The following is a 14,088-nucleotide window of genomic DNA, read 5'->3' as shown; positions in this document are numbered from 1 at the left end:
GATTGAGACCATCCTGGCCAACATGGTAAAACCCCGTCTCTACTGAAAATATAAAAATTAGCCAGGCGTGGTGGCATGCACCTGTGGTCCCAGCTACTGGGGAGGCTGAGGCAGGAGAATCGCTTGAACCTGGGGGGTGGAGGTTGCAGTGAGCCAAGATCGTGCCACTGCACTCCAGCCTGGGCGACAGAGCAAGATTCCACCTCAAAAAAAAAAAAAAGTATTAATATATGGAAATACAAATGTCATATATAGATGTAAATTCTCCTAATGGTTGTCCTGAGCATCATGATTTTTTTCCATGAATTTTTATTTTAAGTTCCGAGGTACATGTGCAGGATGTGCAGGTTTGTTACATAGATAAACGTGTGCCATAGTGATTTGCTGCACAGATCAACCCGTCACCTAGGTATTAAGCCCAGCATTTATTAGCTGTTCTTCCTGACACTCTCCTTCCCCCAACCTCACCCGACTGGCCGCAGTGTGTGTTTTTCCCCCACCATGTGTCCGTGTCTTCTCATCATTCAGCTCCCACTTATAAGTGAGAACAGAGCATCATGATTTTCATTGTCTATCAAATGCTAGAAGACTACTCTGTCTGCATTTGTTACTATGTTTGCCCCATTTTTCTAGCTGTTCTTACATGACTTTAAACCTACATCAATGGCTATTTCCTCAACATTTGGAAACAACAGATACTTATTAGAAAGAAAGTATTTTATCCTTCCTGGCTATAGATCTTACATTCCTCTTATATAACAATCCTAATTCCCTCATGTTATCCTAATCAATGAAATGATTTCACTTATTTTTCAAAGAAGTAGCTATTTTACTACAAAGCAGAAATCACAAGGCGTGGGGTAGGCACTGTTATACTCCACCAGTCAGTATGTAAGGGAAATCAAACTGTCTGATTTTGAATCCTGCTTTTACTTTTTACATCCTTGGACAAATTACCGATCTCCTCTTTCACTAGATTTATTATTTATAAAATGGAGATACTAACATCTACTCATAGATTACTGTGAGGTTTAAATAAGAAAACATGTATCAAGCATATTTTTCTGGCATGTAATAAGCTCTCTAAAATGTATGCAGTGATGAGGATAATGATCATAGACAATCTGACAGCATCTTATCCGAAGGAAAAAATGTGCATTTCCTTTGAGTAAGTGCTGCTGATTCTAGGAATGTGTCCTAAGGAAACAATAAGTCAAATGTTTAAAGGTAGGCACAAGACTACTTATGGTAGTAAGCAATATTTTTTACTGGTCATACAGCAAAAAATTAGAAATAACCTACTGTTCACGAAGAGAAGTTGGTGAAATAAATTATGGAACATGCATACAGTGGAAAACTTTGGAGACAAAATAGTAAACTAGTTACAAATATAGGCTTTGAATATAAATTTTGACAAACTGAGACTTCTCTCATCTCTTCAGAGCACCCTGAGTTCTTCCTGGCCTTTCTTCCTTGCTTTTCATCTGTGTCAGTCAGCTCTTGCTCGTACAGCAATCTTCAAATCTCAGTGGCATATAATGGTGAGCGTTAAGTTCTCACCGTTGCAGGGCAGGTGAGGCAGTTCCGCCTCAAACCACAATGTCTAGGACAGCTCTGTTTTGCACTGTGGCCGACGAGCTAAAAAATGTTCTTGTGTCAGCAGTCACAGGAGAACAAGAGGATGAGAAGCTTCCTAAGTGCTAAGTTTGAAATGAGTGCCATGTCGTTTCCATTCACATTTCGCTGGCCAATGAAAGTTGCATGATGAGCCACAGTCAAGAGTCAGAGAGGTACCCTCATGAGGCTGTGGAGAGAGTGTAGATTCAGGGAGTGGTGAGAAACTGGGGCCAGTACGTCAATCTACAGCATGATTTGTCATTTTTCATTCTCTGCCAATAAGATTGCCAGTCTCTCTGCACTCATTGAATTCATCCTAGTTTCTGTTTCGTTCTCTTTCTCTCTTACCACAATACCTAAAAATCTTTTTGGAGGGTTACAACTCTGTCTCAGGAGCCACCTCAGTTTGGTGGCACAGAGCTCACCACTGGTACTCTGAAACTCTTTTCTTGAAGATATTCCTATCCATGGGCATTACTGAGTTATTTTTCTTCTCCATGGCATCCACATTAAACATTTAATCACCTTGGATTTAGCCAAAATAAACACTCCAAATTTATGAGGTCTTTCAGGAAGAGAGTTTGTTTACTTTTTTAACCAAAATGGGAGATTGATCCTGTCTGTGTCCCCAGAGGAGCAGAGGCTGGTTTGCGTGAGGGCAGCTCTTGTAGATGTGTGACTTTTCCCATGGCCTCATAGAGGCTGGTATAGAAACTTCTGGATCCAAAGGATCGTTTGGAGGCATTAGCCAGGCATTGAACCCATGACAAGAGTAAGGTTTTGCCATATTCTAACCCTAAGAAACAGAAACGGTAGAGGGAAAAACTAATCAGAATGGAATATCAATACAACTTTAGCCTTTCCCTGGATTCTGAGAGTTCATAACCTAAAAATTAGAACTTCAAAGTGGGAGAGATGGGCTAAGAGGTATGAGCATGGGGAAAGCATGTTTCAGAATTCAAGATGTATTTCCCAGAAAAGGAACGGTCAGAAAAGGCAATTTCCTTCCTCTTTTCTAATTTGGCTCTGGAGCCCCAGCAGAACCTCTTCAATATCTTGCATGTTACAGATTTCGCTGCTCCCACCAGCTTGGAGACAACATGTGGTTCTTGACAGCTCTGCTCCTTTGGGGTAAGTTGGACTCAGAGGGGTAGTTAGAAGGGTACAGGCTGTGGCTGTGGGGAGTCAAGAGTTTTGTCTTCCTGTGGTAACTTTGGGTAGAACTCATGAGTGTGGAGACAACTTGTATCTGTGCTTCCATGGTTTATTAGAGTTTATTTTATCAAAATGATGGGAAGGGGGACCCTGAGGTAGCATTAAGCCTGGAAACACCACAGTAAAGTTTCATTGATAACCACCTGTAGCTTGTTCAGTTCTGTTAGTACTGGATTTTGAGAGACAGAAATAGAAACTCAAGAGATCCGAGTTGATCTCTCAGAGTCTACATTAATTCTGTGTCCCCAGTCTCTCTTCCTCATCATTTTCCCTGGACCAACTGATATCTTTATTCTCTGATCTCTTGCAGTTCCAGTTGATGGGCAAGTGGGTGAGTGACCTCTAACTCAGCTTCTTCTCCTATGCCACTTTCCTACTTCCAAAGGTTGGATCCTATTAACCTGAAGAAGAGCATATAGGGAAAGCAGAGAAAGAAGAAAGATTCATAAATTATGTAAAATCTCCCATATTCAGAGCATGATTTTCATAAAAACCATGTTTTGTAAGCTTTCTTTCTAAAGTTCTCTGAATGAGCTCTTCCCTCTGAACGAAATGCCTAAATATGTCCATAATAGCAGGAAAGGGCCAGAATTGCACAAACACTGAAGAAATCTGCTGGGTTTCCCAACATCCCCTAAACCAGTCCCCTTTACAAGAAAGCAGAGTGGGTTTTTTCTCCTCAGAAAGAGCCAGGCAAATACTGAAAGCTTCAAAGAGAGGAGTTTGAACAAGCTGTTTCCAACGCACAAGCTGCGGAAGCCCTGCTCTGTCCTCTCAGAGACTGTAGCTCAGAGGACAAGGAACACAGCTCCGCTCGGCTTGCCCAAGTCTAAAACCCTGCTTCATTGCTCCCAACAGGAAAACCTACATCAGTAATTTAATCCTCAGCAGCCCCAAATTCCCAACACCCAGATGAGGATTTCATAACATGAACAGAGGTCTCTGCAGCAGGAATTGGACACTCGTAAAGGCTGGCTTTTGTAGGTGTCCACTTGCTTATTTTTCAAGTAAATCGAAATATGTATTTTTCCCTTGTGCTATCCACAAAAGCCTTACCAGTCGCTCAGAGCCCTCCCCTTTACTCCACTTGATCTTTTTCTTTTTCCTCTTGTAACCTCCAAGTAGATACCACAAAGGCAGTGATCACTTTGCAGCCTCCATGGGTCAGCGTGTTCCAAGAGGAGACCGTAACCTTACAGTGTGAGGTGCCCCGTCTGCCTGGGAGCAGCTCCACACAGTGGTTTCTCAATGGCACAGCCACTCAGACCTCGACCCCCAGCTACAGAATCACCTCTGCCAGTGTCAAGGACAGTGGTGAATACAGGTGCCAGAGAGGTCCCTCAGGGCGAAGTGACCCCATACAGCTGGAAATCCACAGAGGTAATTATGACTTGGACCAGGAGGGCTGGAAACCGCAAGGTCTTCCTCTGCGTTCTCTCCTTTCTGGACACCAGATGTGTGTGTGTCAGTTTATCTGATGCAGGTCTCAGCACTATGTACCTACCAGGTGAAACTAAATCAATATACTCAAAACATCACAGCAGGGTCCTTAAACTATGTACCAACAGTACCTCAGCTGGCCAGCTGTAAGTAGGATGTCTAGAGTGAGACTTAGGCCCTAAGATTGTATCATTATTCCAAATGTATGCCTGCACATAGTAAATGATAGTAATTCAAACAAATGGGCAATAATGAACAATGAAATATCTTCCTCCCACCCAATACCCTAGGTCTGCAGTCACCTTCCACAGAAACAAAACTGCATATATATATATACACACACACACACACAATGTATATATATACATATTATGCATCTATATTAGCATTATTATATATAAACTATATATATACACACGCATATACATAGTTTTAAAGCTGTGGTTGGTAGAACACTTTTTAAGTATTGTCCTACATCTTACTTTTATCACTTAATAGAAATCTGCTTTAAAATGTCTGCTGCACAGCTGTAGCAGAATTAATTTAACCATTCTGCCTATTAGCAAATTTTTAAGATGTTTCCACTCTTTTGATTTTATAAGCACTGCTGCAATAATCAGCTTTATACATACATTCCTGGGGCACATTTCATAGTATATCTGTAAGATAATCGGGACAGGGACTTATTGTCATATTTTAATAAATGGAAGCAGAAAAGCCCACCACCCAATGAAACCTGTAAGGAGTTTCTATTCATCAAGAGATGGAGACTGCAATCTTCAGGGAAAAATGCTTCATTCAATATGCAAGACAAAATAACCAAATGTATTATTTAGTTATTCAGAAGTAATGAGTTTAAACTTCTTTGAAAGTGATCATGCAAAAGTTAATCCACACTAGAGGCAAAATTACCTTTATGCAGACATGGCTGCTGTTAGAGGAAATGTGTTTTAGCCAAGGAAATGTTGAGAATGTCTGAGGGAAGGCTTGATATTTCTCGTGTGTCCCTTAGGTCTCTGTAAATAAGTTCTTAGGATGGAGAGGTGAGGGAAGCTGACAGAGCTGTTTCCTTTTATTTTATTTTATTTTTATTTATTTATTTATTTTTTTTTTTTGAGACAGAGTCTCACTCGGTCGCCCAGGCTGGAATGCAGTGGTGCGATCTTGGTTCACTGCAACCTCTGACAGAGCTGTTTCAACAAGACACTTTGGACAGTTCAAGCAGAAGTGTCTCATGATTCAAGTGACAACAAAACGACTAGGGCTGGGAAGAGGCAATTTTCTTCACCTCTACATAGACTCTAGGACACCCACATCAGTGACTTATTGAAAATCATATCTTTTTTACATCACATTTTCATGTGAATTTTCATTGAAATGTAACTTATGTACAGCAAGCCATAAATGTACACCACAGTAAATTTTTGCAAAGTAAACAGCATCCCGATCTATTTTAGACATTTCCAGCACCTCAGAAACTCCTTCTTGCCCATTTCTAGTCCACCCCCTGACACTGACTTCCAGCGCCATAGGTTTTTTGCCTCTTTTTGAACTTCATATAAAGGGCTACAGTATGGGACAGGATGTACTCTTTTGTGTCTGGTTTATTTTTCTCAACATTGTGATTGTGAACTGTATACATGTTATAAATTGAAGTTCATTTGTTCTTATTACTATATATTTCATATTTTCCCGTTCTGCTGAGGGACTCGGGCTGTTTTTGGTTTTGACTTCTTACAAATAGTAATGCTGTGGACATTTTTTAAACATGATTCAAATATTTTCTACCATTACTAGTGTTTGACAGTTTCTGATGGAGGTATGTTACAATTTCCCACTCTTGGATATACAAATGCAAATTAAGCATTTCCTTAATGACTATGATATTGACCATTTTTCACATGTTTATTACCTATTTGGGTATTCTTTTTTGTAAGGTCTTTTTGACAATTTTTCTATTGTCTGTCTTTTTCTTACTGACTTATAGGAGTTATTTATATATTCTGGATAGAAGTCCTTTTTCAAGTGTCTTAAATATCTTCTCCCACTCTGTGGCTTTTCTTTTCACTATCATATTATAGTTTTGTTTGTTTTCAATGAACAAGACTTGTTAATTTTACTACAGTACAATACACCAAAATTTTTGGTTGGTGCTGTCTATGCCCTATTTTAAAATGTTTTGCCACAGTCAGCCATGGGGAATTCAATTGCAGCGCACTGACTCTGAGTCATTTCAATTTAATCAGTATTTGCTAAGACCAAGAAAATGAAGCTGGTTGGTGGACCCGGGTCCTAATCATATGGCTGACTCCAAAGTCATGAAGATAGGGGAATGAGTGCTGAGTAGGAAATTAGTAATGTCTGCTAAAAGCTGCATCTCGTGAATTTTGATATATAATACTCCCACTACCATTTAAGGTTAAAAATTTATAAATTTCCATTATACATTATTTTATTCATGAATTATTTAGATGTTTTTTGGAGGGTGGTTTTTTGTTATTGATTTCTCATGTTATGGCACTTTGGTTAGAATTTGTGTTAAATATGGTATCAGTTCATTAGTATTTGTTGAAAATTGCTTTGTGGCCTAATTCACACTTAATTTTTCTAACATTGCATGTGTGTTTGGAAAGCATATGAATTTTCTTTCTAAAGGAGAGCATCCCACAAAATCAAGCCTATTAATTGTGTCATTCAAATATTTTCTACCATTACTAGTGTTTGACAGTTTCTGATGGAGATGTGATACCATTTCCTACTCTTTTGGATATATGAAGCAAAGATGGCAGTGTTTGGGCAGTGCAGTCTTTCAGCACCTCCTGGCTGTGGGTGAGAATAAGGGAGGGAAGATAATTAATTATATTTGCAAGCATTATATCCGTATCCATGACTGTAAAATTCATGCTACGTATGGCATAGAAACACTTGCCTTCCATTCTTAGATAAGTTCTGGAGCGGGGAAAAGCACTATTGTCTCTTCTCCTTCTTGGTCTCCTAAGAGCCCCATTTTTATTTAGCCAAACCAACTGCCTCTGGAGAAAAGAAAAGTAGTTGAAACATTTTTGGTTATGTGCAGAGGTGTACGTCAAAAGGAAGAACCCATTGACTTGGAGCTTGTTTTGCTAGTGGTATCATTGATCTTACATATGTGAGTATTCATATCAACGTAGTAGGATGTTTATATCTGGATGTTTGCCCTTCTGTGTGTTTGTCTTAGGATGTGTGGTCCTATTAACAAATTTGTCAAGAGTTGGAGTGTATTTGTTTTACATTGCTGTGTAACAAGTTTAGCAGCTTGCAACACCACACATTTATGATCTTCCTGTTTCCATGGGTCAGGACTCCCATCATAGCTTGGCTAAGTGCTCTGCTGAGGGTCTTCCAAGGCTGCAGTCAGGGTGTTGACTTTGCTGTGTTTCTTTTTTCAGCTCTTCTAGGCTCACAAGGTCACTGGCAGAATTCAGTTCTTTGTGGTTCTAGGACTGAGGTTCCTACTTTCTTGCTGCACGTCAGTAGGGGGCCACTCTCAGCTCCTAGAGGCCCTTGACTTGTGGTGCTCTCATAGGTCCTCTCCTGGCATGGCAGCTTACTTCTTCAAGTTCAGCAGGAGATTTTCTCCATCCAGACTGCAAGATAGAGTCTTACATAATGTAGCAATCCCAAGAGTGACATTTCATCACCCTTGTCATATTCTGTTGGCTAGAAGCAAGTCATAGGTTCCACCCACACTCAAGGGGATTATACAAGGGAGTGGGTCATTGGGATCATTTTAGAATTCTGTCTACCATGCTGTATGAACTGTTTTTGTTTCAATCAACATTCTGAGATCTGGAAAGGGAAGATAAGAAAGGGCCGTGCGCACAGCTGCCAGTAAAGATTGCTTTTCTTTCCACCAAAGCTAAAGATATTTGAGGAACTGGATATAGGCCTGAGATTTAGCAGAGCTCCGAGGCTGGATGTTGCAAGGAGAAAAAACAGAAAGCCCACAGGGCCAAGCTTGGGACTCCTTGTACCTCCTCCACTGTATACATACATTTTGGGTTCACTTTTTTCAGACTGGCTACTACTGCAGGTGTCCAACAGAGTCTTCACAGAAGGAGAACCTCTGGCCTTGAGGTGTCATGCATGGAAGGATAAGCTGGTGTACAATGTGCTTTACTATCAAAATGGCAAAGCCTTTAAGTTTTTCTACCGGAATTCTAACCTCACCATTCTGAAAACCAACATAAGTCACAACGGCGCCTACCACTGCTCAGGCATGGGAAAGCATCACTACACATCAGCTGGAGTATCTGTCACTGTGAAAGGTATCGTATAGGAATAGTCATAGAACTAATAGTCCCTCCCCTGAGGGACCATCATAAATAATCTAAACTCCTCACTTTAATCTACAAGCGAAGAAACGGGGCTCCAGAGAAGTCAACTGCCTTACTAAAGGCCACACCATGACCAGTAGCTGGAACCAGAACTGAGGTCTCTGGGTCCCAGTCCATTACTCTTTCCAGTGTACCGCAGCCCCATCAATAATCACAGGAGCTAATGTCAGAGTGTCAGGGCATAATGGTGGTCCATTTCATCCATCTTATTTTAGTTGTAAGGAATAGAGACTCACTCTAGGTAGCTAGGAGAGTTAGAAAATAATGCCATGGAATCTCATGAAAGCTCCATAGAAAGAGAAACCTGGAAAACATGAGGAACAGGTTATACTGTCCATCTACCTCTCAGGGACAAAGCGGCCTCAGTGGCGCCACTTCTTCCTGAGCATCTGCAAGCTAAGCAGTTTGCATATGGCCTTGTTCTGACCCTTTCACAGCCTTTCTTCCTAATACAATCACTAGCAATTTTCTCTGTCTGAAAAAAAAGAAGTTCACTCCTGTGGGAAAGAAATTATTGTTCCAGATTATCCTTCTAAGTCAGGAACACAAGTAATGAGTCACTGAAATGGCAAATGTGTGAGTCAGGGTCCACTCCTAGTTGACCGCTGCCAGAAGGGCATGGTTATCTACCAGATGACATAGCCATTCAGGGAAGGATGGATCATGTAGAGCAGGGGTTCCCAACCCTTACTGGTCCGTGGCCTGTTAGGAACTGGGCTGCACAGCAGGAGATGAGCTTCCTCATGAGCCAGCAGTACAGCCTGAGCTCCTCCTCCTGTCCAATCAGTGGTGGCATTAGATTCTCATAGAAACATGAACCCTGTTGTGAACTGCGCATGCCTGATGATCTGAGGTGGAACAGTTTCCTTCCAAAACCATCCCCACCCCACCCCCCCGGCTGTGGAAAAATTGCCTTCCACAAAACCCAGCCCTAGTGCCAAAAAGGTTGGGGACCACTGGTGTAGAGGTATCCTTGGTAGGACTAAGCAAGCTGGCAACCCTAATTATGTCTATTAGGACACCCCAAGAATGGCTTTCTGCTGGAAGTAAGAAGGGTTAATGCCTTATGGATGCATTTTCTAGGGCCAGGTTTCCCAAGGGAGTAAAACATGTGTCTTTTGTGAAAAGGACCTGGATGCTAAACAGGCAACCCTGTCCCCCATCAACTTTCTCCTTAGAGCTATTTCCAGCTCCAGTGCTGAATGCGTCTGTGACATCCCCGCTCCTGGAGGGGAATCTGGTCATCCTGAGCTGTGAAACAAAGTTGCTTCTGCAGAGGCCTGGTTTGCAGCTTTACTTCTCCTTCTACATGGGCAGCAAGACCCTGCGAGGCAGGAACACGTCCTCTGAATACCAAATACTAACTGCTAGAAGAGAAGACTCTGGGTTTTACTGGTGCGAGGCCACCACAGAAGACGGAAATGTCCTTAAGCGCAGCCCTGAGTTGGAGCTTCAAGTGCTTGGTGAGTGACAATGACCAGAAGCCACTAGCGCAGGAGAAGGGACTCCCTTATCTCCCATGGGACTGAGGTTTGTTCAACGGTTTCATGGCCCAAAGAGGAGGGGTAAGTCTCTTCAGGAAAAGCCCACAAGCAGACCTTTCCATCCTTGATTCAGAACATCACTCTTCTCCTTGCAAACTTTATTAAATTTCCTTTCCTTTCTTTTTCTTTTTCCTTTGCCTTTCCATCTTCCATTTCTTTCCTTCGTTTTCTCCTCTGTCCTTTTCTTCCCCTTCTTTATTTTATTTTCCCCTCCCTCCCATTCTTCCCTCCACCCCATAACCCCCCTTCTCACTCTCTCTTCCTGCTTCCCTGCCTCAATCTCCCTCACCAACAATCTCACCAACAATTTATCAAGTTCCTCCTATCTATTTTCATAGGTCTGGGGATATAAAAACGTTTGAGCACAGTTTTTGCTTCAAGGAGCTCACAAGGTGGATTTATCAGACACTGATTTTGTAAACTGCAAATCACCACCTCCCCAAGTGTCTCTGTGTAACTGAGGCAGAGGGATTGTGAGCTCCAGAACAAAGGCTCCTTGGGGGTGAAAAAAGTTAATCTTCAACCCGAATTCATTTCAAGTATTAAATGGCATAGAGATACCAGTTGTTTCTGGAACTAGGGAGTAAGTCCACTGACAGGGCCCAGCGATTAAGCTCTTCCGAGGAGCCTGTCCCTATCTATATACCATATAGCCAGTTAGAGCTACTGCCAGTTCCTTCCTGCTCCCTAAAATGATCAGTGCCTCCTTGAGGACAGGCACATCAGGTCTCAGTCAACCTTCCCCTCCAAACATAACTCAGCCAGACCCCTCTGGTCTCTAAATAGTATCTCTTCTCTTTGTCTTTTTCTGTTTCAGGCCTCCAGTTACCAACTCCTGTCTGGTTTCATGTCCTTTTCTATCTGGTAGTGGGAATAATGTTTTTAGTGAACACTGTTCTCTGGGTGACAATACGTAAAGAACTGAAAAGAAAGAAAAAGTGGAATTTAGAAATCTCGTTGGATTCTGTTCATGAAAAGAAGGTAACTTCCAGCCTTCAAGAAGACAGACATTTAGAAGAAGAGCTGAAGTGTCAGGAACAAGAATAAGAACAGCTGCAGGAAGGGGTGCACCGGAAGGAGCCTGAGGAGGCCAAGCAGCAGCAGCTCAGCGGGTGGCCATCGATCTGGACCGTCCCCTGCCCACTTCCTCCCCGTGAGCACTGCACACAAACATCCAAAAGTTCAACAACACCAGAACTGTGTGTCTCATGGCATATAACTCTTAAATAAAGCAAATAAATGAACTGACTTCAACTGGGATACATTAGGAAATTTGGTCATCAGAGATGACTTTAAATGAGGCCTACTCTAAAGAAATCTTGAAAAACTTATAAATCAAGCCTAGCCTGATAATAATCCTATTACATAGTTTGAAAAATAGTATTTCATTTCTCAGAACAAGGTAAAAAGATGAGTGGGTGCATATGTACAGAAGATTAAGATAGAGAAAGAGACAGAATGAGAGAGAGGGAGACAAAGAGATACACACACAGCCAGGAGTGGGCAGATTTCAGGGAGACAAGAGGGAATAGTACAGACGATAAGGAAGGAACTAGAACTTACAAATGACTCCTACGGGACTGTGAGTCTGAGAGGGCTCACGCCTCTGTGTTCAGGACACTTAGTTCATGGCTTTTCTCTTTGACTTTACTAAAAGAGAATGTCCCCATGTATGTTCTAGGCATACAAGGGGGTAACTCATGATGACAGATGGATATATTATTCTTGCCCTCTCTTTTGAGGCTTTCTCATAACCCCTGTATTTCTAGAGACAACAGAAATGCTGCCAGTCCTAGGCCCTTGTCCTGTAGGAAGGCAGAATGTAACTGTTCTTTTTGTTTAACAATTAAGTCCAAATCTCCAAGTGCGGCACTGCAAGGAGAAACTTCAAGTAGGTAGAAGCGGCGATATCACAGAGTCCAGACCTTGCCTCCAGAGGTTTGCTTTACCTTCCTGATTTTCTGGTTGATTACTAACTAGCTTCGGGATACGCTGCTCACACTTGGGCTGTAATTTGGAGACAAAATATTTTCCTGCCACTCTGTAACATAGCTGAGATAAAACCTGAACTATGTAAATGACTCTACTAAAAGTTTAGGGAAAAAACAGGAGTATGACACACGTAGCAACTTGATTCTAGATTATTTGACCCGTAAATGATGGGTTGGAGCGTCGCGCTCCAAGCGTGTCCCACGGCAGGGCGCTTGCGCCACACTGTGGCCGCCTGTGCATATTGCAGCCTCCGCCCCCATCTGAGGGCCGCAGCCGCCGGCGCCCGGGAACCCAGCTGCGGCGAAAGCTGTTGGGTGCGCGCTTCTCCGCAGCTCCGCCCTCACCAAAACCCAGTGAGAAATTATTTGCATTCCTGGAGGCTGCAGGAGCGACAAATGAGCTCTAGGAGTCGGTGGGTGGGAGCGGCGGCAGGCGGATGGAAGAGAGCAAGGGGTCGGCCGTTTGTGTCTGATTCGCCCGAGTCAAGGGGCAGTCCCCCCAAATCGCAACGTCATTGTTTCCTCTGGGCCGGCAGATGTGAAAATCCGGCGGCAGGATGGCAGTTCCGTAGTACGCGCGGGCCCGCGGCCTCCCCAGGCGCGTAGCTTTGAGTCGCTCCCACCCCGCCCTGGGCCTGCCTACTCTCGGGCCCCGGTACGGCGCCACCTGGCGGCCGTCTATGGAGGTTGCAGCTACCGCCAAGCCTTGGTTCTGCTGCCAGGCCGAGCCTCCGCGGAGAGTAGGACTGATAGATCATAGGAAGCGGGAGGACGGCGCTGGGTTCCCAGCAGCCGTCCCAGCTTCTTGGACTGGCGCTAGAGCGGCCAGAGGCGGCGGCGGCAGGGAGAGAGCGGGTGAGGAGTGCGAACGGCCGCCCGCCTCCCCGTCCAGCTCGGAGGACCTCCCAGCTGGTTCCCTCGCCGTCAGAAGCAGGAAGGGAGCTGGCTGGCTCCGCGGGATCAGCAAGCCCGCAGGCAAGAAGGCTCCAGGCTCCGCAGGGGCCAACCCACATGGACTCGGAAACCGCCGAGCTTCACCCACGAGGGTCCACGGCCCATCCTATCACGGATGAAAAGATTACAGGACTGACAATGAGGCCCTGGAGGGATCTGATGCATCTGGTGGGGAGGAGGGTGGGTCGGACTTTTGGGGGATCGCGGGGTGGAAGAATGTCTTTCTTCTCCCTGGGACCTATCGAGGCTTCACCTGTGAGGGTCTTGGGCCCATCCTTCAATCCGAGGGCTTCCAAGTCAAAGCACAGCTCCCCAGAGTGGACAGGCGGAGTAGAACCGGCATTAGGTTGGGAGGGTGGGTCGTTGTGGGTCGTTAGGGGTCGTTCCTCACCTTCCAGGCTCGGTATGGAGACCTCTAAATTCATTGTAGGACCACAAGAGCTTCTGTAAGAGTCCGGGCCGTTTCAGAACACTCAGAAGTTCCTAACCTGAGAAGTAATCCCCAAAGCAGACCAACCCGGTTTGGGGTAAAACAGGAATAGCTTGGTCCATTCTGGATCTTTCCTAGCTAAATGCCTTCAGGATTTAGGAATCTTTTCCTAGGAGGGCCAAGGATTAGCTAGACCTGCCCAGCGATTCCAGCCCTGAGAAGCAGATAGAATGGAGGCATAGCTGACAGCTGGCTGGGAGGGGGCTGACGGTTCTCACTGCCACCAGGCTTAGTTGAGACAGATCCCCCAAGCTGTAGAGAAGACAACAGAAGCAAGGAGACCAGTTAGGAATCTAGGTGAGAGGCAGTGGCAGCCTGGACTAACATGGTAACAGTGAAGCTATTGAGAGTGGTCACATTTGGAAGATGTTTTGTAGGAAGTGTCAACAAAGTTTCTTATTGATTAGATGTAGGGAATGTGAGAAAGAGAAGAATGGGAGGGAAAACACCTAGATTTTGGG

The 14,088-nt window shown here is 43.9% G+C and overlaps 2 protein-coding genes across 3 annotated transcripts; one reads left to right on the top strand and one right to left on the bottom strand.

The window, feature by feature from the left end:
* Window positions 1-2,641: 2,641 nt before the first annotated feature.
* Window positions 2,642-11,446, top strand: FCGR1A (Fc gamma receptor Ia). Of its 2 annotated transcripts, none has more exons than XM_008019203.3 (6): window positions 2,642-2,748; window positions 3,143-3,163; window positions 3,958-4,212; window positions 8,328-8,579; window positions 9,827-10,111; window positions 11,010-11,446. In XM_008019203.3, the coding sequence occupies exons 1-6, from the start codon at window positions 2,718-2,720 to the stop codon at window positions 11,237-11,239; spliced, it is 1,074 nt and encodes a 357-aa protein (XP_008017394.3). In that variant the 5' UTR covers window positions 2,642-2,717; the 3' UTR covers window positions 11,240-11,446. The 2 variants fall into 2 exon arrangements, with proteins under 2 accessions (XP_008017394.3, XP_008017393.3); XM_008019202.3 differs by having other exon boundaries at window positions 2,646-2,748; window positions 3,955-4,212.
* An 89-nt stretch (window positions 11,447-11,535) lies between these two features.
* LOC103247220 (uncharacterized) lies at window positions 11,536-13,562 on the bottom strand. Its single transcript, XM_073007774.1, is given in 6 exon segments — window positions 11,536-12,525; window positions 12,527-12,639; window positions 12,641-12,790; window positions 12,793-12,999; window positions 13,106-13,243; window positions 13,329-13,562. Coding segments are annotated over 6 exon segments (1,089 nt in total). The 3' UTR covers window positions 11,536-12,278.
* Between the last annotated feature and the right edge of the window lie 526 nt (window positions 13,563-14,088).

The sequence above is a fragment of the Chlorocebus sabaeus genome, chromosome 20, assembly GCF_047675955.1.
Source record: "Chlorocebus sabaeus isolate Y175 chromosome 20, mChlSab1.0.hap1, whole genome shotgun sequence".
In the NCBI taxonomy this organism is placed as follows: Eukaryota; Metazoa; Chordata; class Mammalia; order Primates; family Cercopithecidae; genus Chlorocebus; species Chlorocebus sabaeus.
This window is presented reverse-complemented; position numbering and strand designations above follow the sequence as displayed.

Coding starts and splice junctions, on each gene's coding strand:
- FCGR1A (XM_008019202.3), top strand. CDS start 2,718: ATGTGGTTCTTGACAGCTCTGCTCCTTTGGG. Junction 4,213..8,327: donor ACAGCTGGAAATCCACAGAG/GTAATTATGACT, acceptor CACTTTTTTCAG/ACTGGCTACTACTGCAGGTG. Junction 10,112..11,009: donor GTTGGAGCTTCAAGTGCTTG/GTGAGTGACAAT, acceptor TTTCTGTTTCAG/GCCTCCAGTTACCAACTCCT.